At 34.9% G+C, this 25,424-nt stretch overlaps 1 protein-coding gene across 1 annotated transcript in view; it reads left to right on the forward strand.

The window, feature by feature from the left end:
- Positions 1–791: 791 nt before the first annotated feature.
- LOC128983695 (beclin 1-associated autophagy-related key regulator) overlaps positions 792–25,424 on the forward strand; it is a 114,253-nt gene continuing 89,620 nt past the window's right edge. Inside the window, exons 1-2 of the mRNA XM_054403096.1 lie at positions 792–1,132; positions 24,821–24,926. Of these exons, the coding sequence (XP_054259071.1) occupies positions 933–1,132; positions 24,821–24,926 (306 nt within the window). The 5' untranslated portion in view covers positions 792–932. The remainder of the gene's footprint in view (positions 1,133–24,820; positions 24,927–25,424) is intronic.

The raw sequence follows: 25,424 nt of genomic DNA on the forward strand, positions 1-25,424 counted from the left end.
CAGCCTACTCACACAACATTGCCAAACACTTCCTCTTTACAATATTTGACCCTCCTATTACAAATCTAAGTTTGAAAATGCATTTTTTCATTAAAAATATACCTAATCCTTCTTGTAATGGCTGATTTGAATTGGCAACTAGATAACTAATGGTGATAAAGTGTTTTACAAATCCTGAAAATGTGTTAACGTTTTTTAAAAAGCCTCACAAAAAATATTTTGTACATTTTATTTTGCTTTTTTTTATATTATGATCACACAAAAAATATTTTATGGGTATATTTATTTTTATATTTTGTTTTACTTGTGTACAATTTTATGCTGAATAAGAATCAAGCCCTCAAGTACAACAAATAATTTATTTTAGTCAGTATATGTACACAAAACTTAAAACATGTTTTTTTGCATGGCAATAAATGCAAGCGTATGGGACAACAAGGGGTCAACTAATCCGAGTGGAAAGGGTTTTAAACTATTTTAATCACTCTAAAATGTATCTCTACAACAATTGTTCTTTATTTGATATTGTTGGTAAAAATAATGTTGAAGCCTAAAATAATGGAGAGGGATTTTGGCAATATGCACTGATGACTCCGCTCAATTTTGTGGAAGCGTCTGCGAACGCCACCTAGTACAATTTTCAGTTTTGTGAGTTGTGTAGACTGGACTGGACCCTGGACTGTCAACATTCAGACTGAGACTGAGCTATTTATCTCAATGGTCAACAACAACAACAACAGAACTGTCAACTGTCACTGTTTTGTCGATGTCACTTGTCCTTGTCTGTCTGTCTGTCAGCGAATCACCTGTTTTTGTTTCGTTCTGTTAGTCTGCTCCAGATAGATGCATAACATCATCACCATAAAAACAAAAACATATTTTTCTCCATCGTTTATTTATTTACTTCACTTTCATAAGAGCAATAATTTATTATGGCATCAATTGGAACCCCTATTCGTGGGAACGTGCAAGTTGATTTTAATTTATATTCTTCGTCTATAGATGGTAATATTACCTCTTCATCATCTCTTCAAGAATGTCCACTTTGTTGCAAGTCAAGAAAGGTATTTTATTGCAAAACTTGCATAAACAATGGTGATTACTTCAGGTCGACTGCCCCCTGTGCTGAAAGGTAGGCTAGTTAATTATTTTAAACAAATACTTAGGCATACTCGTAAAATTAAGTCTAAATCCAATTATATGGTATCTACAATTTAGGCCTATTATTTTTTGTCCAGCTTTAAAGGAAATGTACATTAGACATATCGTTTCCATTACCAGCCTAATAAGTTATTTAACTTAACCAATTTTTAATATTAAGTTATTTCTTTAACTAGACTAGCCTAGGCTAGACTATGCTATTTATGAAGGCTTACTTATGAATGTGGTTTTTGTTGTTTAGCGTGGTTTACGCAACTAACCTGGGCTCTTACTGTCCTTGTTTCTTGTGTATAGCCTACTAACTTAGTGCACCCCAAAAATCGTTAGCCTATGTCACGTCACCCTCACCTCGTTAGTCACCCCAAGAATGATTATTCAGTCCGGTTTTATTATCGTTTAATTTTTTGTAGGTTAGCCTACACATTTATAAGGCTCAAACAATGTGACAGACCAGAACCAAACTACCCTTAAGTTAAATGGGGTACAGTTTCTTAACTGGGCTATGCTAATATCGATTGAAACTATCGATTCGATTAGTAACCTTCATGCAATTTTTTCACCATCAGCAAGTTTGGTTGGTTAGGTTAGGTTATGATAGTTTAATTTTATAATAGATATAGGCGCCTATTTAAAAATAGGCTAGGCCTATAGATTATTAATCAATATTTTCAATTCGATGTAAGCATAGGCCTAGCCCAGTTAAGAAACTGTACCCCTTAACCCTCCGAGTTTCATGCGTCGCTGCAGCGACTCACGAACACTGTTTACGGCGAAGGCTCTATGACTGACAAAATCGGATTGAACAGGATCGAGTTAGGTATCGTTCTTTTCATTAGATTCTAAGCTTTCTCCAGAGGTCTGTCTCTAAGCGCTTTATGTTCTCCGAGCCGATCGTAATTGTAGCAGACAGCTGACGTGCGTATTTGTAAACAGGTTAGTTAACCTCGGACCGATGACTGATGTGTTTTATTATGTTTATCATTGTTCTAGTGTTAAAAATCAAAAGTAGTGATATACCGGTACGTGGTGCATTATAAGAAGATTTAAGTGATTTTGAAGGGCTGGTTGATGATCCTGAAGAAGTAGGTAGTGATATTGATGTAAATTACCAGCCAGATTCCTAGCTATGGTTAGGCTATGCATTCTTAGCTAAACGCTATGTACTGAAATCTGTTTTTTGCCCATAACTTATTTATTTACAAATCTACTTCCTTATATTATTATATATTTGTAATCCTCATAAAATTTAGAACAAAGTGGCTATTTTCAAATATTTATAGGCCTATAATTTATACAATTTCATTGAGCGTGAACTTATTTATTTTTTTTTCAATTTTTCCAAAATAATTTTTATTTTTACCTAAAAAAATTGGTAAAACTGAACTTATACTACTTATGATATATTCCTTAGGTTTTATGTATGATATTGAAGCCCATGATTTTCCAAACAAAATGGTATATAGAACAGTAGAATTAACATTGTTTTAAGCTTTTCAGATCCGTTTTAATAAAACCTTGCAAATGAGCCAAACATAGGAGGACATTAAGGCCTAAACTATGGACACTCGGAGGAAATGGTGTGGTCAAGTAATTGGGTAGCTTAGTTGTGCGGAGGCGGTAGAGGGTAGACTTCCGTATCTGTTGTCAAAAACAACTGAATGAAAATATCGATCAATATATCGATTATTCAATATATCGAATGAAATAATCAATATATCGAATAATCAGTAGTATTTTCATTCAGTTGTTTTTGACAACAGTACGGAAGTATACCCGCAGTAGACCTAAGTTTACTGTTTATTCAGTAAACTGAATTGTCTGTGTGGTGGGAATGTAGTGATAAAAAATACATTTTCTAAACAAAGGTTAGAAGATGTAGACATGATTCAACTAGGCCTATTATTTTTCTTTCCATTTTCATACAAACCTAAGTAGGCTAACTTATTTTTGTTTGCTATTTTGGTACCATTAGATTCTCTCTAGAACTTATCAATGGGAAGAATGGTAGGCTAATAACTGAGCTTATACTACTTATGTTACATTGCATTTTTTTGCCTTATCTTCCAAAATTAGCCTATTTTAAGCACTTTTTACCTTTGGCACTTTTGAGAAAAACACCTATATTTCACCCTGACAATTGCATTTTAAAATGAAGAAAAATGCTAGAAATCCTTGATTTAGGCGCATGCAAAACTTCTTGGGTAGAGTTTCTTAACTGGGCTAGATGCTAATATTGATTGAAACTATCGAATTGAAAATAACGTCTATTAATCGATATTTTTACCATAGGCCCTATCAATTATAAAATTAAACTGCTATAACCTAACCCAACTAACCAAACTTGCTGATAAGTTAGTAAACAAAATCGAATGAAGGTTTACTAATCAAATTGACAGTTTCAATCGGTATTAGCATAGCCCAGTTAAGAAACTGTAAACTTACCCAACTTGTTTTTACTTTAAGTAAATGGTATTTTTCTCATTAAGTTAGCCTTAAAAGTTCTTTTTCAGTCCGTTTTTCGGCAAACACCTAACTTATTTCACCCTGAAATACGCAATTGAAAATTGTGAAAAGCGTTAAAAATCACTAAATATTGGCACATTTAACCGGTAAATGTGTCAATAACTTAATACTAACCTAACTTAACCTTGGTTTAACCCTAGATCTAGGGCTGGTCGATTATCGACCACTAAAAAGCGAGTCCTCAGTGGCGCTGTTTGATTATCGACCAAGACAATGTGGATGTGGTTTTTATATTATTAAATTATTATCAATCATTAAATCACAATGAATCTTATACTATTAGAAAGATGAGATTCTGAGGATTCATTTTCATATACAAAACAGTATTGAGCGAGTATTATGTAGCGAGAAACATGGTTTGAAAAACTAGAGAGTTCAAAACAGATTTTGGCGGTGGAAGGTTTTGGTCACCTGACTACAAAAACTAGGCCTACTGTTTTTGGCGATCGAAAATTAAATTGTATATAATATTATTACCTACATATTCCAAAACTATAATAAATTCCCTCCAAATCCCTCTGAATCTATGAGGATGATTGTAAAAATTGTATTTGGTTTTGAAAATGTCATAAAAATTAAGTTTTCTTAAAAAAATCTTCAAAATTTTACATTCTGACGTAAATTACTCAGAAATGTTAGAATTCAACTAGATATAACTATTAATATTTTCAGAAAGATCTTTTATTTTCTATTATGCAGTTTATCCTATTTATTTTCTTTTGATGCATTCAATTATTTGGTAGCCTACATAAGTTAACAACAAAAATTTGGTAGTTTTTCAAAAAAGAAAACTACTACCGTAACTTAGGCTATGTAGAATTTATTTTATTATAATTTTATTTTTATGAGTAGGCCTAGGTTAAAAAACATTTGTATTTCTACGTAGGGATAGGACTATTGATAGGATAGGGACCACTCGCCAAACCGACCAACACCAAAGACCCCCTATCAACCCCCCAATCCTGAAATCAATCCTAACCAAAAAAAAAAATATGACAAAACCTGATGAAATATCAGACGAAAATGACATTGCCAGAAAGGCATACTGCAAAATCTGTGACCAAATTGTTCATGAAAATGACAAAGCAGTGGCATGCGAGTGTGATGACTGGTACCATAAAAAATGTGCCTTGATAACTAAAAAAAAATATAAAGCTATCACAGAAGACAATTTTCCCATGACTTGGACATGTAAAACCTGTCTTAAAATTTGACCGAAGATTAACAACTCCATGAACAGACCCATGATCGAACCCGAAAAAGAAACTAGCCCGGAACAAAAAATGAATCAAACTATTGCAATGTACGAAGATAAAATAAAGGAATATGAGCAAATCATTGACATTTTGATGGAAGATATGAAAACCTTAAAAACCAGCCTAGAAGAAAAAAATAATGACATTCCGAAATTATCTGAAACCATAGCTAAAAAATAGAAATAAATTATAAACTCGAGGCAACTATACACAATATCCTCAAAACTACAAAGGGTTCCCTACAAGGACACTTGATAGACGATGCCAAAACAGCCTCTGACAGCGATTCTCTTGCAAGACAACACGGAAGTGATGACACAAATTTCAAGAAAAACATAGAAAACTACAATAAAGTATGCGGTTCACTAGAAAAAACAAATCACAGTGCAAAAACAACAAATCTTCCTGAAACAAACACCAGACCCAACTTACAAGACCATACCGATAAAAAAACAGAAAAAACAAATATGCACAAAGCCCTAATCATAGGAGACTCCATCCTCAGAGGAGCCGTCCACAAAATAAACCCAGATATCCGAGATGTCATCGTCAAAATTATACCTGGTGGAAAAATTGCAGACGTTAGCAGACACCTCAGCTCACGAAGCAAACTCCCATCAAAAGTCATAATAAATATAGGATCAAACAACGCAGCGACAGCGACTACTCCTAATCATCTAATGAGACCATACTGGCTCACCATAAAGGCCTTAAAAATTACACAAAGACACAAGATGGTACGTACATAGTCTACTCTACAGAGCGGATGTACCAAACACCTACACCGACCAACTAAACGAAGCACTAAAATTCATGTGCGACCAGTTGAATGTGAACTACATAGACATAACCAGCACATTCGGAGCGGAACTCTATTCAAATGACGGCATCCACCCAAACCCGAAAGGAGACAAAACACTGGCCAGGCAAATAACAAAAACAATGGACTTAGCTGAAAGTAACACATCAAGAACAAACATAGGCCTAATGGGTAAACCCAAAACCCACGGGATGACGCAAAACAAAAGCCCAACAAAACCAAAGACAAACCAAAAAACCCTGACCACAAACGGAGACACATCAGAAAAAGATGAACAGACAACCCAACAAAAAGATTTAAATGGAAGTCCCAAACGCAACGAAATCGAAAGCCAAAAAACCAAAATATCCAGATGACCGAATCCCTGACCTAAACATAACTCAAACAACAGCAATCCCACCCACAATTCGAACAAATGAAAAACAAAAATGCAAGATCAAAGACTGAAAATCCTTTTACTAAATATCCAAAGAGGCTTACAAGGCAAACTAGATAGATTACAAGTTGAAATAGGCCCTACTGCAACAAGAACCAGATATCCTTATAATATCAGAGCATGGACACAAAAAAGAGGAACTACTTCAAATAAAAATCCCGAACTATCAACTACATACAAATTTCTGTCCAGTGACGTAGCCAGGATTTCCAAATGGTGGGGGGGGGGGGGGGGTCGAGTCACCGGGGGGCCTGGGGGGTATGGAATACCCTCCAGTTAGAAGGGGGGTCCGGGAAAATTTTGGAAATATAGGCCCTAAAATGGCCTTTTTCAGCTCTCATGGCATTGAAAATAACCAACCCCTTTGACAATAATTTGGCTTAGTACGTCCAGGCATATTTTAAAATATGTTAATTGAGACATTTAAAGGCCTTGGTGAATATTTTTTGTTTCTTATTACTAATTGGCTACGTGTTTATAGCCAATTTCTGTGAAAATATAAAATTGTTATAAATTATTAATCTAAGTACTGTCGTGTAGAATTTAGATTGTTGCTAACTCAACAATGCTGTAACAGTTTCAATGACCTCTCAGACGTCTTAAGACGTAATTTTCTTAGTGATAGAATAAGTTAAAAATGAGATTAATTGAAGGTTTAGTTGGAACATAAGATATGCAACTCCCAAGGTGAAAGTTTTGTATTTTAGTACAATAACGATAGACCTAACATGAAATTATTACATTTTAAAGAATTAATTTTCTCTTTCCTTTAGCCGCCATCACATTCAAAACATCTTCTGCGGTGAATGGTACAGGATAATAAATAGTCTAATGATTAAGGCTAGTCCCGTCAGTCTCTCATTTCCCATCCTATTCCGTAAATAAGTCTTAATGCGTTTCAACGCAGAAAATGACCTCTCAGCTTCACATGTTGACACAGGCAGTGATGCCAACACACATAGCAAGTACCTGATGTTTGGATAAAAGTTCTTATCACACGAGTCTATCACTGTCATGAGCTGAGTCGGCCGGTCTGACTTTTTGACTGAACTCCACTTTTGACACCACATGGAGTATTCAGCATTGAGTAATTCTTGTGAAACTCTGCTTTCATAATAAACATTCAAGTTTTCCAAAAGGTGGAGGTCTTGAAGGCTACAGGTTTTTGGAAGGATTACCGTACTTTAATTGAGGACAAGAACTTGCGGTTTTGGTTGAATCTTTCCTCAATGTTGACAACAAGTCCGTCTATAGCTGGAATAAAAACTGCTCGTTTGTAGTAATCCTCTGGAGAGCTATGGGGATGGTTGTCTCGTTTAGTTTGACTTTTACTTTGTCTCGGGATTTCAATTTCACACCCAAGAACTAACTCAGACATCAATTTGGATCGCTCAAAAATCTTGTGAAACTGTTCTTCATCTCCAGATCCAGCTCTAAGATCCTTCAGTCGGTTCAAAATGTCGTCACAATATTTAATTGCTGAAGCAAACAAAAATGTATTCGCATACTAAAATAGAAACAATAAAGCTTCCTTTCTCCATTGCAGCTAAGAGCGTTGAAGCGGTTACAGAAAAAGATCGGTTAAGTTCTGACAACTTTCTAAGGCTGGGGACTATTGCTGGAAACAGTTCTACAAAAGAATTTACCGAATCTTGCCGCTCAACAAACCTTGTTTCACAAAGTTTTAGAAGCCTTGACTTTGTTGACTCAGGACAAAATATTTTGATGTTTTCTTTCAAAATATCTCCTGCTTGTGTGTTGTGCCTAAAAAAACTAACAGTCTCTTTTAAAACACCCAAACTGTTTGTGATTAGAGGAACATTGAGAGAGTCAGAAAGGACAAGATTTAAATGGTGACTTGAGCAATGAACATACATAGCTTTTGGAAAAAGCTTTGCGATTCTAGTTTGAACTCCACTTTTGCAACCACTCATTGTAGACGCTCAATCGTACCCTTGGCCGACCAGTTTGTTTTCTAAGTCAATACCAAGTTTTCTGCATGCCTCAATTATTTTTTGAGCAATACTTTCCGCACCTAAATCTACTAATGGAACAAATGTTACAAAATCCTCTCTCAGTGATGAATGTTCTTCATTTGTAACGTACCTTATGCAAATTGACAGTTGTTCTTGGCCAGAAACATCTAGAGTTTCATCCCCAATGATTGAAAAACACTCTGCAGAATTGACATTTGATGCTAACTTTTCTTGTATTATCTGGCCACAAATACCTATGATTTCATTTTGGATATCTGGGCTAAGGTAGGTTGCATTTTTAGGACATTTTATCACGTGGTCCTGGAGAGTTGAATCGTAAGCTGCTCTATGTCTAATGAGAGCTTGAAATTTCCCATCTTTATTCTTTGGTTTCTCAAGAGTCAAGGGTCCACTGTCATTGTCACCTCTTAAGGGTAGCTCTTGTTCTCCACACAATATTATTGTCTCTATGATCGGTAGAATGGCAGCTCTGTTTTGCTCTTTTTCTTGTTTCCTCCTGTTATCAAGAATGGTGGCTACATCTTCAACTCTCCCTTCTGCAACTTTCAGAAAATTGTCTGCAGAAATTGTAGCCAATTTGTGGTAGTTCCTGTTTGAATGGTGCTGGAACTTCTCAACAGCATCTTTCCATTTTTTGAATGGCTGTCCTACTAATGATGCTGTTCGAACAGATAAATCTCCCTTTCCCAAGCATTCTGAGGAAAAGAGAACACAAAATTTACAATAGGCTCCATCATTTAGTTTTGAATAAGCTAGCCAGTTCCATCGTTGCAGCCAGTTGTGTTGAAACTTTAGATGTTTTTTCTGTAGTTGTGTGGTAGGAAACTTAAATGCTGCATCTGGCACAAACAGTCCCTTAAGTATATTTAGTTTCTCTTCGTCACTAGTATTAACGCATTTATTTGAAGAATGAAATATGCTGCTTGAAATGCTTCCAATGTCCACTTCAGAGCAACTTACTTGTAAATTTGAACAACCTTCTTGTGAAACAGGTCCAAGAAGATCAAGAATTGGTAAGGGTGTATTGTCAATTTTCTCCACTTTCGGTTCAACCTAAAAAGAAGGCTAATAACTATTAGTAGGATTATAAATAGGTAATAACAAATCTAGGTCTTTATTTAAAAAATCTAAACACAGCTCAACCGTTGACGTGAGTTGAGTGAATTTCAATATTGTTTACTTATATTACGTTTCAACTGACGCTAAATCACTAATTTGTTATTAAGTTCAAAATTGGTGATTATTGTTTTGATTGCAGAATGTAATTTGTATGTAAAACTTGGAACACTGAAATGACATCATACGTATAATTTTAACCATCACATTTCCACAACTCAATGTGAAAAATAAAAATCGAAAATACACCAAAAACTACTTAACACGTTGAGTGCTGAAAATCTTTAAACAGGCGCTCGCCATGGCAGTGAGGCGTTGCCTCGGCGCGACACTGAATCAGCGAACGCAATTGGCATTCAAATATTTCAGTCTGACGAATCACAGAAGATCAGTGGTGATTGTGCTCCGTTGCCCTGTGAACCTGTTATTAGTAGGAAACTTTAAGACTTGTTTGGAAATTAAATTTAACTTTTAATAGACAGAACAGATCACAACACCAATACAAACTGAACTAAACAATTACACATTATAAATAATGTCATATGTTTCATGATTTATATGACATTATAAGCAGGCTTATTGAAATTGCTTTAACACTCCCCCGCAATTTTATATTCTTCAGGCACAAATATTAAAAATGTCAAGTTTCATTTAAGTGCCATATCCTTCCTGAATTTGTTGAATTTAAATATAGGTAATCCTTTGGCAAAAATATCTGCAACTTGGTTTTCAGATGCAACATACTTAAGTTCCACTACACCATTTTCTATCAGCTCCTTTATATAATGGAATCGCACATCAATATGTTTGGATCTCTTAGTTTCAAGTGTCTTAGCCATTTTTATGCAAGACTGGTTATCTTCCCAAATAACAACCGGAGTTATTTGAACCTTAAGTAGTATTTCTGATAATAATCTTGTTATGAACACACACTCTGTTGCACATGTAGCCAAGGCAATATATTCCGCTTCGCAAGTGGAAAGAGCCACTATTGGTGGTTTCTTAGTTTTCCAAGCCACTGTGTTGCCAAATATTTTAAACATATAACCACTGATACTCTTCCTATCTTCAATACTATTAGCAAAATCTGCATCGCAGTAGCATTCAATGAGTTTTTCTGTTTTGCTATTTTTGGAATAGGTCAGCGTCAAATCCTTGGTTCCAATTAAGTACCTCACAATACTTTTTAAGTTCTTCCAATGTCCTATGTCGTAACAGTTTTGAAAGGTGCTGAAGTACGTAACAGAGTAACTCAGATCTGGTCTTGTACCCAACATGAGATATATTAAACTTCCTAATAGTTGTTTGTAAGGTAAGCTTTCATAATTTTCTTTACTTTTTGTTAGTTTCAAATTCGGCAATATAGGTAACGAAACTGGCTTAGCTTCTTCCATCCTGAACTTTTGTATAATTTTTTCAATTAACCTAGTTTGTTTTAGTTTAAGTCCTTCTTCACACTTTTCTATAGAAATACCAAGGAACTCTAGATGTTTATCATCAGTAAGATCTTTCATTTCAAATGAAGATATTAATTTGGCTTTAACTTCCAACAAAATGTTCTTTTCTTTGGCCAGAATAATCATATCGTCAACATATATAACGATAAAAACATCTTGAGTATAATAGAAACATGGATCAGAAGACGATCTCTTAAAGTCAATACTGATCAAAAACTCATGAAGACGAGTATACCAACATTTTGGCGCTTCTTTCAATCCATATAGTGATCTTTTAAGCTTGCACACGATACCATCCTCAGTTTTTACCCCTTTAGGCGGTTTCATATAAACAGGGTTGGTTAGATTTCCATTAAGAAATGCACACTTTACATCTAGTTGACAAAAAAACAAACTATGCACAACCAAAAATGAAAGTAAAGTTCTTATCGTTATCATGCGTGCTACCGGAGCGAATATTTCTTCACATGACATCTCCCCCTGAAGAAATCCGCGAGCAATAAGCCGTGCTTTCTTAACTAGGTTTCCATTACAGATTTTTCCCGAAAAATCCACCGGGAATCAATTATTTTAGTGTCTTTAGGAGTTTCAACCAAATCCCAAGTTTCGTTTCTGTGTAGACAGTTTAATTCTTCATTCACTGCACTACGCCATCCTTCATCTTGAATTGCCTCCTCATAAGTCTTTGGTCCATCGTTCAAAAGTTCATCCACAGAATAAGCAGCTACATAATTTACCTCATAGTCATCCAGCCATGTAGGTAGTTTCTTTTGCCTTGTCGACTTTCTCAAATTATCTTGTGTTTCATTGAGGTGATAGTCATTGACCTCTGGTTCTTGAAAGATTCCACCTTGTTCAATTTCAGAATTTTCATTCAGTTGATTAACATTACCTTCAACTTCTCTATCACTGTCATTTGAGTATACATCAGGTATGTAGATTGAAGATTCAAACTGTAGAATGTCTTGTTTGTCTTTCACATCATAGTACAGCTCATTTTCAAAGAACTTGACATGTTTAGCTATGATGACTTTTTCTTTCACAGGGTCCCATAAACGATAACCATTGTTTTCATAACCAACCATGATCATTTTTGAACTGCGGTCATCCAGCTTCTTCCGAAGTTCCTTATCGACATGACAATACGCTACACAACCAAAGAGTTTGATTTTTGCCTGATCAGGTTTATATCCATACCATATTTCAGCAGGTGTTCAACATTTTTGTCTAGAGTTGCAGTAGGTTTGCGATTTATTAAATACACAGCTGATCGCAAAGCATCACCCCAGAAGTGTTGTGGCATTTTCGAGTCAAGTAAAATACAACGCAAACACTCACAAATAGCCCTATTAAGCCGTTCACTGCATCCATTCTGTTGGGAATTCCGTGGTACAGTATACTCTAAGGTTATACCCTTTTCACGACAAAATTTTTGAAATTCTTTAGATGCATATTCCCCACCGTTATCACACCGAAGGCGGTCAATTTTACTTCCAAAACGTGCAGAAACAGAGGCTTCAAATGATTTAAAATGTTCTAATACTTCATTCTTGGTTCTCATTAAATAAACATAAGTAAAATGTGAATAATGGTCTAGAAAAGAGACAAAGTACTTCATATCATCATATGTCTTAGTTTCAAACGGACCACAAACGTCACTAGAAACGACCTCAATAATTCTCTTTGGTTTCCTTTCAATTGGTAAAGAAGAAAAACTGTTTCTTGTTTGCTTACCCTTTAAACAAGTATCACAAGGTTGTTTACATGGAAATGTTGATGAATGCCCCATCCGTCTATGTAATAAAAGTTGATTGTCACTACCTTTAACAACATTAGCTTCAGATAGTTGAAGGGTAAACCTAGTTTAACCATGTATAAGTTACCATATATCTGACCTTTCAGAAGTACATTCCCAAGAGGTTTTTCAATGGAAACCTTATTGTCTGAAAATATTACAGAATGTCCCTTTTGCTCAATTCTACGCACAGATAATAAATTTCTTGTAAGGTTCGGACATTCAATGACATTTTCGATTGTGACACTTTTCCCGCTTGGTAAAAGTAACCTTAAATCACCACATCTAATAGCCTTTAGTTGTTGACCATGCTTGGCCACTTGAATATTAAAATCAACATCTTTTACATTTTCAAGAAATGCTCCGTACAGTAAAAATATGTTTTGACCAAAAAAAAAATTAGCACAACCGGGGAATTTGGTACAGATGTTGGGTGTACCTTCCTTTTGAACATACTAAAAGTCCCCTAAAATTGAAGCTGTGCTACGGCCGCCATATTGGAAAATGGCGGCATATTTCAGTATTTTTCGCTATAGTGACTTTATTATTAAAGATACAGGAAAAAGCTAAATATACAAAATGTAGGTCATCTAAAAATACACATTTTTTGTATTTACCATCTTTCTCTAAACCCAACGGTTTTTGATTTATTTGTTATTAAGTATATTTAGTTTTTTCTAATTATCAAAAATAGGTGAAACACATGGAAATTGACCGTTACTTTCAAGGATTATGATAATGTATTCTATTTAGTTAAATAGTATGATACTATAAAATCTCAAAATTTAAGCTTATTTTATGAGTAAAACAACTACGCCACAGCAAACCTGCAGACTCAGCAAATTTCCATTTGATTGGATGTTTTATTAAAAAATGTATATAAATAAAATTAGGTTCAACAGGTACCTAGGTTTGCTGCTACAGGTAGGTTATTATAGTGTGTTTTTTTTAAGTAAAATATCAATACCTTACAATAAAATAACTAATTTTCCAAGTTTGATCAAAATATATCTATAAACAAGCAAACTGCAACAGTTAACTAATTCATAAGAATAGCATGGGAGTTTTAAATTTACAATAAACAAATTTGAATATACAAATTTTGGTTGTGTTTACTAAAAAGGTGGCGATTATTCGTCACGATTAGAATATTAACCAAATGGGTTTTCAAAAGGAGATGGAGCCTGTTATTTATGTAATATTAATTCGTACCAAGCACCGAAAATATTGTATGCAGTAAGGTAATCTACCATATTTTGTAAAGTACGCAATAGTCATATTAATATTTTATCTTCATTTTTTACCCATTTAATAGTTAACATTTTAGTATTTTGATGGCACCACCACACTAACTAACTATACTTGACATCCCATTGTAAATTTGGAAGGGTGTTTTTCGTGTCTAGTTCATGTTGGTGACTAATTAAGTATGGTATAGTATAGTTTGTTTTATTTATCAAAAATTGGTGAAACCCATCGCAATCGACGGTTACTTTCAAGGTTTACGACAATTATTCATCCCACTTAGTTGATATCAGAGTGATAGTGGTAAGCCATCAAAATATTAAAATGTTAATTTATTAAATGGGTAAAAATGAGTATAAAATATTAATATGACTATTGCGTAGTTTACAAAATATGGTTGATTTCCTCACTGCATACAATATTTCCGATACTTGGTACGATTTAATATTACAGTACTTAAATTACTTGCTTCATCTCCTTTTGAAAACCCCTTCGGTTAGTATTCAAATCGTGACGAATAATCGCCATCTTTTTAGTAAACACAACAAAAATTTGTATATTTAAATTTGTAAATTGTAAATCTTAAGCTAACATGCTATTATTATTAATTAGTTAACTGTTGCAGTTTGTTTGTTTATAGATTTATTATGATCAAACTTGGAAAATTAATTATTTTATACTAAGTTATTGATATTTTACTAAAAAAAACACACTATAATAACCTACCTATAGCAGCAAACCTAGGCACCTGTTGAATCTAATTTTATTTAAATACAATTAATAAAACATCCAATCAAATGGAAATTTGCTGAGTCTGAAGGTTTGCTGTGGCAGAGTTGTTTTACTTATAAAATAAGCTTAAATTTTAAGATTTTATAGTATCACACTATTTAACTAAATGGGATAAATTATCATAATCCTTGAAAGTAACGGTCAATTTCCATGTGTTTCACCTATTTTTGATAAACAGAAAAAAACTAAATATACTTAATAACAAATAACTCAAAAATCGTTGGGTTTAGAGAAAGATGGTAAATACAAAAAATGTGTATTTTTAGATGACCTACATTTTGTATATTCATCTTTTTCCTGTATCTCTAATAATAAAGTCACTATAGCGAAAAATACTGAAATATGCCGCCATTTTCCAATATGGCGGCCGTTGCACAGCTTCAATTTTAGGGGACTTTTAGTATGTTCAAAAGGAAGGTACACCCAACATCTGTACCAAATTCCCCGGTTGTGCAAATTTTTTTAGGTTTATGGAATTTTTCTCTTATTTTTACTGCACTACAATGGTGTATCGTACCAAAAGCAATCCTATGTCATAGAATCTACCAGAATGGCTTGTAATTAATTATTTTACAAGAATATTGTTGTGGCCAGTGGCTTACTTGTAGCAGAATTAATGGTATAATATTTCTTTCAGTAAATATTACGTTATTTTCTTAGATAATTACACCACATTACTTTCAAGTTACGTTGTTCGTGCTGTTATCCTACAAAACATAACCTAGCTTAACTCCTGATTTTACTGGAAGAAATTAACAATTAATTGTAACAAAGTACACAGTGAACTTACCTCAGATACGTTTGTATCATCATCTGATTTCCTTTTCTTACGTGTTACGAACTTATCCATAACTATTATTCAATATAAAACATAACAAACCACTGTACCGGACGGTAAGATAAGATTCAGAGCGAGAGCGGCGTTGCCAAATTTCACCGAATAACGTAGTGTTGCCAGATTTTGCTTCTCATACGAAACCATAGATTAAAGTTACCATACTTAGTTGCTGTATTCAGGCTATAGTACCTGGGGACCGAGCTTTGCTCGGGGAACTTCATTCCCCAACTCTGCGATGCCAGCCTTTACTACTTCCTTCACCATTTCCTACGTCATGGACCTGTTTCCTTCCTTTCTCATAGCATTTAAGTATTACAGATACATTAATCGAACTGAAACAAACGGTTCCCACACTCTGCGATGCTAAACTTTATTACTTCCTACGTCGTGGACCTGTTTTAATCTCTTTCCATACAATTTTAGTATTTTAAATACATTAATCTAATTGCCACAAACATTTCCCACACTCCGCACTGCTAGCATTTACTACTTCTTTCACCATTTCCTATGACTTGGACATGTTTCCATCCCTTCTCATAGCATTTCAGTATTTCAATTTCAGATACATAAATATAACTGTTACAATTGGTTTCCAGTTCCCAGACTCCACACTGCTCGCCTTTACTACTTCCTTCACCACTTCCTACGTCGCGGACCTGTTTCCCTCCCTTCCCATAGCATTTTAGGATTGTAGATACCTTAATCTAATCGTCATAAACAGTTCCCACACTCCGGACTACTCACCTTTACTACTTCCTTCACCACTTCCTACGTCGCGGACCTGTTTCCCTCCCTTCCCATAGCATTTTAGGATTGTAGATACCTTTAATCTGTTCGTCATAAACAGTTCCCACACTCCGGACCGCTCACCTTTACTATTTCCTTTACCACTTCCTATGTCACGGAGCTATTTCCTTGCCTTCCCATAGCATTTTAGAATTGCAGATACCTTAATCTAATCGTCATAAACAGTTCCCGCACTCAGGATAGCTCACATTTACTACTTCCCTCACCACTTCTTACGTCGCGGTCCTGTTTCCTAACCTTCCCACAGCATTTTAGGATTGCAGATACCTTACCATCCTTATGGAACAGCTGAAGCCACTTTTCTTGTTAGTTCTGTCTGGTTTTCTGTAGATGTCATGTTTTGTTTACAATTTGTTTCTATTATTATAGGGTTAGTTTATCATTATTTGTGTCTCACTGTTTTGTTATATAGCCAACTATAGTAATATAGTAATATAGTCATATAGTACGGTAATATAGTGAACGAGTCTTCGTTTATGATTAAATAGTATTATTTGGTTAAACGAGGTTTTAAATTACTGAAATAACAAGAAACAAATTGTAAACAAAGCTTGACATCTGCAGAAAACCGGACAGAACTAACAATAAAATTGGCTTCAGCTGTTCCATAAGGATGGGAAATCTACCTTAATCTAATCGTCATAACAGATCCCATACTCCGCACTGCTAAGTTAGCCTTTACTACAATGTATCGAGTAAGCTTCAGTATAGGGCCTAATCATTGCTCAATAGCAACAAGTGATGTTTTTGGTTTGTACTGTATTTTGGAATTTCTAGTATACTGTGGGTAGATGCCTTTATGAACACATGTGTTACAACTTACAAGTCTTTTGTTTACTTTTTCCTTGTTATTTAATTCTTCCAACATGGTTACTTAGCAACCCATAATACTAATGTTAAAAAAATCTGACTTTCAGTTTCATTTTTCTACTTAATTAGATTTTTGTTGGCAGTTGTAACTGTAGTAAACTCGTTTTTAGGCCAAAAATAATCTATTTACAACATTTGAAGAAAATCGTCGGAGCCGTTTTCGAGATCTTGGTACAAGCAAGCAAGCATACATACATACAAGCAAACATTGCTCGTATTAGAGTATAGGATTTATATCAGCCTGATTAACCAGTTGGCTTACTAATCTGTGCCTTAAAAATAAGAAATAGGGAGTAGTATAATATATAATTTTACATTTAAGTTAGTAAACAAAAATATATATATTTATGGCCGGAAGGGGGGGTCCGGACCCCCCAGACCCCCCCTGGCTACGTCACTGTTCTGTCGCAATATACACATGTGGGGAGGAATAGCACTATACAAAAATAATAAATTAAAAACCACCATAGATGAAATATCTCTAATACAACCATATGAGCAAGAAGAACAAACATTTGAAACCTTAGCAGTTAAAATAAAATTCAAGCGCCACAACCTAATACTGATAGGAGTATACAGATCGCCAAACCCAAATACAGAAATTATCTTCCTCGAAAAACTTAGTAAACTACTACAGCCATACTCATCAAATAAAAAAAAACCAAATCATTGTGGTGGGAGATGCAAATTTTGATATTTTAAAGCCACTAGACCCTAGTATAATAATTTTTAACCATACACTCATAGAACATGGATGCCACATCTACGACATCCCAGCTACCCGAATAACACCAACAACAAAAACGAGCATTGACGGATGCTATACTAACATCCAACCTGAAAAAATCAAAACTGTAGCCTATCAAACCACCATATCATACCACCACTTCTTAATCTGCAATGTACAACAGAAACTAGATCGCGTCAAAGCCACATACAAATATTCAAGAAATTTCTCCGTAAAAAAACTGGACGAACTAAAAACAAAGCTCAGCAATATAAATTGGAATAATGTATACATAGCAAAAAAAAATAATGATAAATACACCTTTTTAACCCTAATAACAGAGAAAATCAATGAAGTGATGCCAGGTGAACAAAAAAAGCTAATTGAAAAGAAAATTCAGGACTTATGGGATGAAAAAATAGCGGCTTCAAAAAGAAAACTAGACGAAACACTGAATAAATATCATACAAGCGGCCTAGACAAAGACAAAGACATCTATACCCAAGCTAAAAAAGACTATGATCAAAACATAAAAAAGAAAAAATCAAGTAAAACTATGAAAAAGATAAACTCAGCAGATAATAAGACAAAGGCAATCTGGAATGTAATAAACCAAGAAAGGACCAGTCAACAAAAGACATATGAACAAATATCTTTACTGAACAACAACAAAATAGTGACTGACCCATACCACATAATAAATATCTTCAATAAATTCTTCGCACAACAACCTCTAATAGCAACACAAAATAAAACTAACTTAAACAATACCCAAGGAAAGAACATCCCACCGCTATGCAAATTTAACAAGATCACAAAAAATGAACTAGTGCTCCTTATACAAAGGTTAAAATCCAAAAACTCAGCAGGTTTCGACGACATAACAGGAAAAATCATAAAACACTGCAAAGAAGAATTAGTAAATCCCATCCTACACATAATAAACAACTCAATCGAACAACAAGAAATCCCAAAAAGAATAAAAGCTGCAAAAATATATCCAAAATTCAAAAAAGGCGATAAAAATAACCCAACAAATTACAGACCAATCGCAAACCTACCAGCCCTATCAAAACTCCTCGAAAGAGTCATCTACAACCAAATCACAGACCACCATAGAGAAACATAACTTAATTACAGCAAACCAACATGGATTCAGGAAAAAACTAAGTACCAACACAGCTATAGCTCAACTAGCCTATGTAATGACATAACCAACATTTGGGAACATAAAGAATCAGCATCAGGCATATTCATAGATCTGCAAAAGGCTTTTGACACACTCGATTGGAACATACTTATTCACAAAATGCAACAGTTAAATATACAAAATGAAGCTCTAAACTGGATAAAAATTACCTGACGGACAGACAACAATTCATAGAAATAAACAACCAAAATAAAAACATGATAACTACAGTCAAATCCTCACTCAAAACAACAGCTAGGGGAATACCACAAGGATCGATCCTGGGGCCCCTATTCTTCATAATATACATCAACGAACTTCCAAATAAACTTCAAAATGACCAAAAATGTATCCTATTTGCAGACTACACTACGCTAATTATCCCCACTAAATCAAGGGTAAACAATTGCCAAAAGATAAATAAGACGCTCAACCATATAACATCTTACTGCAACAACCTAAAGCTGAGCATAAATAAATCAAAAACCGTCCATATCAACTTCACAACCAACAACACAAAAACTAACGACGACTGGTCACAGCTAGAGATCCCAACTGTAGAAACCACTAAATTCCTTGGCATTACAATAGACAACAAATTAAACTGGAACAAACATACTGATCAACTCTGCAAAAAACTGGCATCAGCAGTATTTGTTATAAGAAGAATAAGAAGTATAACCAACCAAGAAACAGCCCTCAGAGCATACCATTCATTATTCACTTCACATCTACGCTACGGAATTGCAGCTTGGGGATCTACAGCTCAAAAAAATATGGAAAAACTTTTCACATTGCAAAAAAAAGCAATCAGAACATTAACAAGATCAGAAGATTCAACCAATCACAAGCCCCTTTTCATCCAACTCAATATAATGACATTAATCTCACTCTATATCTGCGAAACCATAATCCTTACCATCCGATCCAATCCCAACCTAAGACAATTGCAGCACAACCATAACACCAGAAGTAAAATAAACATAGACATGCCTCAACACAGACTTCAAAAAACAAACAACACACCCTCATACTCTGGATCAATGTTCTACAATCAATTACCCAAACACCTAAAATAAAACACACCCAATTTCGAAAAAAAAAATTAAAATTGTACCTAACTGTAAGCCTGTACGACTCAATAAAAGAATACATAGAGGAACACACATACACAAAACATAAAACATAAACACACGAAACCTGAACATAGAAAACCCTGAAAAAGGAAGAAAGTTGACGACTCCCCGATCAAACGATTGTGGTGAGGACACCGGAAGTAAGAAGTAAGTAAGTAAGAAGTAAGGGAATCATATTTTACACAACCTTTACATTTAGATAAAATGTGTTAAAAAAATATTTGTGGTTTTCTTGTGGGTTGCTTTTGAAATTTCTAATTTGCTTGATCCGAAAACGCCTAAACGCATTGCTAGAAAAAAATTTGTAAATCATTATATTCTACATTTATTACTGAAACAGAAAATATATAGGCCTACCTATATACAGGGTGATCAACTCAAGGAGGCCACCATTGGGATATCGGAAACGGTAAGAATTAGAGAAAACTTTAAATGGGGGACATTCCTTTATTTTTTGTGGCAATTAAAAATATGAATTTAGTATTTTTTTAAATTCAGCCGCCATTTTCCAACATGGAGGCCAACTTTGAAATTTCTTATGGAATACCCTATATTTGATCATGTTTTCGAATAGAACATGCAATTTAAAAACTTTTTTATTCTTGACATTTTTTTCATAAACTCGTTTAGGAGTTACAGCATAGATCTAAAGGCTGCGGTCTTGTGGATTGTCGGATGGATAGACTTGCTGTTGATTGTAGTGTCCGTTTGCGTAGGTTTCCTGTAGATGTCAAATTCTATCTTGCTCTCTTTTCTCTCTAATGTGAGGTCCAGGAAGTTGATCTTTTTGTTTTCTTCAAACTCGTTGGTAAAGGTGAGGTTCGGGTGGTAGCTGTTTAGTGTCTGCATCATCGTTTCGTGCTCTTGCTCCTGGGCTTGTCTGAAGATAACAAGAATGTCGTCTACATATCTAATGTACAGTTTTACATCATAATTCTTTCTTAAATTCTTTAACATTTCTTTTTCCTGATGCTGTAAAAATATTTCTGACAACATTGCCGAAAGTGGACTTCCCATAGCTAAACCATCTGTTTGTTCGTAAAATCTATTGTTAAATCTAAAATAATTTTGTTTCAAAACAGTCACAAGCAATTTTACAATCTGATTGACATATTCATCGTCTAAACTATTCTGTAAAAGCCTACATTTAACAAGATCTACAGTTTCAAATACAGGTATGTTGGTGTACAGATTTGCGATATCAAATGAGACTAGCCTACTACAGTATTCGAATCTATATCTATGTTCTTTACACGTTCAACAAATTCATAACTATTCTTTACATTGTATACATATTCTAATTCTAAATCATTGCTGAGCTTACTTGCTAACAATTTTGAAACATTGTAGGTAGGAGCACATTTAAAGTTAACTAAGGGTCTGATGGGTACATTCTTCTTGTGTATTTTTGGGATCCCTTTCATCACGGGTGCTTTAGAATTTAGTATGTTCATCTTCTGTCGACATTCTTCAGGAATCACTCTGGTGCATCTCTTCACAACGTCGGAAAGCTTTTTTTTGGCACCTCTGCGTTGGATCCTTTTTCAGCTCTTTGAAGTTATTTTCTTTGATGAAATCTTCCGTCTTCTTTACATATTCTTCTTTTCCGAGCACTACGATGGCGTTGCTTTTGTCTGCTTTCACAACAATTGAGCTATTCTCTTCCAGTTTCTTCTTTATTTCGTTGCACGTCTTCAGTTCTTCATTTCTGCTGGGATCTATGGGTCCTTGGCTGGTGAAATCGTTGGCTGTCACTTCCTTCCGAACGGCATAATGGTCTACGTCTCTGAGTGATTTTACATTTGCTTCAACTTCAGTAGCTAGTAGTTCGTTTTCTTCCTTCTTCTTCATTGCGAAATTGTACTTCATTCCGTAGTTCAGTATTTTCGTTTCTTCTTCACTGAGTTGAATGTCTGTAAGGTTGATGACTCTCTTCTGGAATTTGTGTTCTGTACTGGTCCTATCCAAGTCTTCATTAGGTGTATTCTTCTCTTCGAGTTTGTCTAATTTGTCGTTTATCCGTAAATATTTCCGGTCCATGGCGTCTTCAACCTCTTCACTGACGACTTTGTGTAGTAAATTCCATGCGATTAGTCCGTATAAGCTCAAAAATTGTAGGTGGATGTAGTAGGCAATCTGGTTCAGTTCTTCTTTTTCACAGTAAAGTTGTTTGATCATATTTTGGATGAATAATACCTCTCCTTGTTCCTTGGTTCTTTTAGCGGCAGTCAGCCCAGGATTAAAATGTACTATGGCGTAGCTATACAATTATAAATACTAGTGGTCGTCCAGTGGTCGAAAACTCGATCAAAAACATGTAATGTTCTTGTATTGACTATTGGATACTGAAGTAGACATCCCATCTATATGGACCAGCTGTCGCAATTTTTTTTAAAACCCATAGTTGTGTGAGCCAGTCAGGGACGTAACTAGGCTATTCAGCACCCGGGGCAAACACCTATTTTGGCGCCCCCCTCCTCAATTGGACTGAAACTAATTCCTTACAAATCTTCTTAGGGGTGTAGGCACATGACCCAGGCTGTAATCCTCTTAATCACGGTCGGTTGACCTGTCACTTCTAAGTTGGTGTCGAACGATTCCACATCATACCGTGCATTGCCGAATTGTTCGCGTCAAATTGTTAGCTCTATCACCGTCGATGTCAAAACGTATCGTTAGTAGGTTAAATCTAAATTTAATTTAACTGTCCTAACTTAACCAAACTTGCAGATTTTGAAAAATCGAATGAAGGTTTACTAATCAAAAAAATAGTTCTGTTCATAAAAAGAAATTACACATGCCTAAAATTAATTTTTTAAATTTTTTAATTATAAAATTAAATTATTATAACCTAACTAAACCAACCAAACTTGCTGATAATGAAAAAATCGAATAAAGGTTTAGTAATCAAAAAATAGTTCTGATAATAAAATTATCAATTCTAACAAAAGGTGTACAGTTAAGAAGTAATCGTATTCTAAGCGAAATCTTTGACAAAAAGTTAACGAATCCGGTGGGATTCAGAATTCTCGATTCCCCACCCCTCCTCCGTTGACCACTACCCTCATGCCATAAATCAGTGGATTAACCCAAACAAAGATCTGGGTCGTTGTCCGCCTCCCCTTAAAAAATGTGTGGTGTGTCCATCGGTACACAATACATTAATACTATTTAGATATTAAAATGCTTAACCTCAAGTTAAAAGTACTAAGGCCTAGATATATGTGGTAAATAATTGAATACAGTACGGTACATATTTTCAAGACAAATAGTTTATTTGAAAACAAAATCATTCACGAAAATAATATTACTAATAACACGCAAAGAAACAGCACCGCAACCACATTTCGTGTCCTGAACCACTGATTACGAGTAGAATGAAGTATTTTTATTTATTTATTACATGCACGGCAAACGCCATTTAGCAAGAGAGCTTAGTTGACATTGAGTATGAACTGTTGTCAACTACACTAGTGCATATTATACGTAGTTAGTCAAGGTCAGACGTGTTGTATATCGATGGGTCAGACCAGCGAGCGAGCGTCGATGTGTTAATGTTGTGTTTGTGGTATGTGTGTCTGTGTGTGTGTGTGTGTGGTGACTGGTGTGAGGGATGGTGAGCGAAGGGGTAGGTGGTTGCCGGGAGAGGGGTGGAAGTGTTCTGACGCCGCGCCGGCGCTGTCCTAGTCCCAGTGACTGTTCGACACAGACAACGCAGTATGCTCATCCTCATACTCGCATCCGTACAAGTTCATACAAGTTAACATGATTCGTAAACAGTATAATAACAGTCAGATAGCATTCATCATTTCACTTTGTACTTTCTTAGACTTATATAAAAATAAAAAATATATTGATTTTCTTTTGCAAGACGGATTAAAAATATTTTCAACAATTTTTGTTTGAAAAATTCTGTGCCCGTTTTGGCTCCCCCAACAACTGTCGCCCGGGGCTCATGCCCCACGTGCCCCCCCCTAGTTATGTTCCTGGAGCCAGTCGCCGAATGTGTGTCTTAAATTCTATTTTATACCTTATTTTTTGTTGCTGACAAAGTTTATGGTTCATAACAGTTGCTGTAGCTCATAATAAGTCATTCCATAAGTTTGACTTGGTAAAAAACATCGTTCAACAGAAATTAGTCATTTAGATCAGCGCAATGTGTTGGTGGCTCACATCAACTACGACGAATTTAATTTTAAAAAACTGGTGACAACTTTAACATGGGGATGGAATGTAAAGGTACAGGCTTCTCTATTTTCACCCCATACTGTAAATAAAACATGTGATTGTAATTTCTTCCATTTGTTTTGATTTTCTGTTTATATTTGGTTGTTATTTCGTTGCCAACATGGAAACCCATAAAACCCATGTTAATTATTTTTAAATTTCAAATCCATTTTTTGTGCTTATATTTGAGCCTATTTTAATTTAAAAAGGGATTCTGCACATCTACAGGAAATATCTTTCCAACGGTATGCGTCAATTTTCCCTGCGATGCACACGAGTTGAGAAAAAAGGTTGAGTAAAGAAACATGCTTGCCTATTAATATATAGATAGATAGATAGTAATTGTGAACCATTTTATTTTTAAAGTTCTTCGAAATCCCAAAATATTTAGGCAAACAAAACATCTTATTTCTTCTAACTTTACATAGGTATGCAGAGAAACGCTTGCGACTTATGAGACTCAAGAAAGAAAAAAGGGACATTGAACTAGAATGTGAAAAACTCCTTGAGTGGCGACTCCTCAAAATAAAACTTGTAAGTATAATCGTAGTTGTTGATCTACTTGAAGGCCTACCTATACTATGCTAGATTTACATATTTTTTATTGTACATATCTAATCTGTAGCCTATATATTTACTGCACGCCCTACCTTAGCGTATAGTACTGGCACCATACAACTTAACTAATGTAAACACGTTGGGACCAGTATTAAAGTGGGGTACGAGCCTGTTGGAGCCACAGTCTTGTGATTATGGTTTTAAAAGCACTGCGGCATCAGTTGAATTGGGCACGCTGGGACCGAGATCACTCGCTGACATCAAACAAGTGGCGGCTCTTTTCTCTTTATCTTACTTTTATTTGTTTCATAAATTGTACATTAAGTGGCAGTTCTGAATAATCCATTTTTCATTTCAACAATTTCTGGATTAATATTTTTAGTTTTCTTCGTACATTTATGACAATGAATTGGCTCTTCCATTTAGATATAAATGAATGTGTGTTATAAATGTCATAATTTTACTAATTTTACA

This window comes from Macrosteles quadrilineatus, unplaced genomic scaffold (genome assembly GCF_028750875.1).
Source record: "Macrosteles quadrilineatus isolate MER2022 unplaced genomic scaffold, UCM_ALF_1.0 Scaffold_1__1_contigs__length_201487025, whole genome shotgun sequence".
NCBI classification, from domain to species: Eukaryota; Metazoa; Arthropoda; class Insecta; order Hemiptera; family Cicadellidae; genus Macrosteles; species Macrosteles quadrilineatus.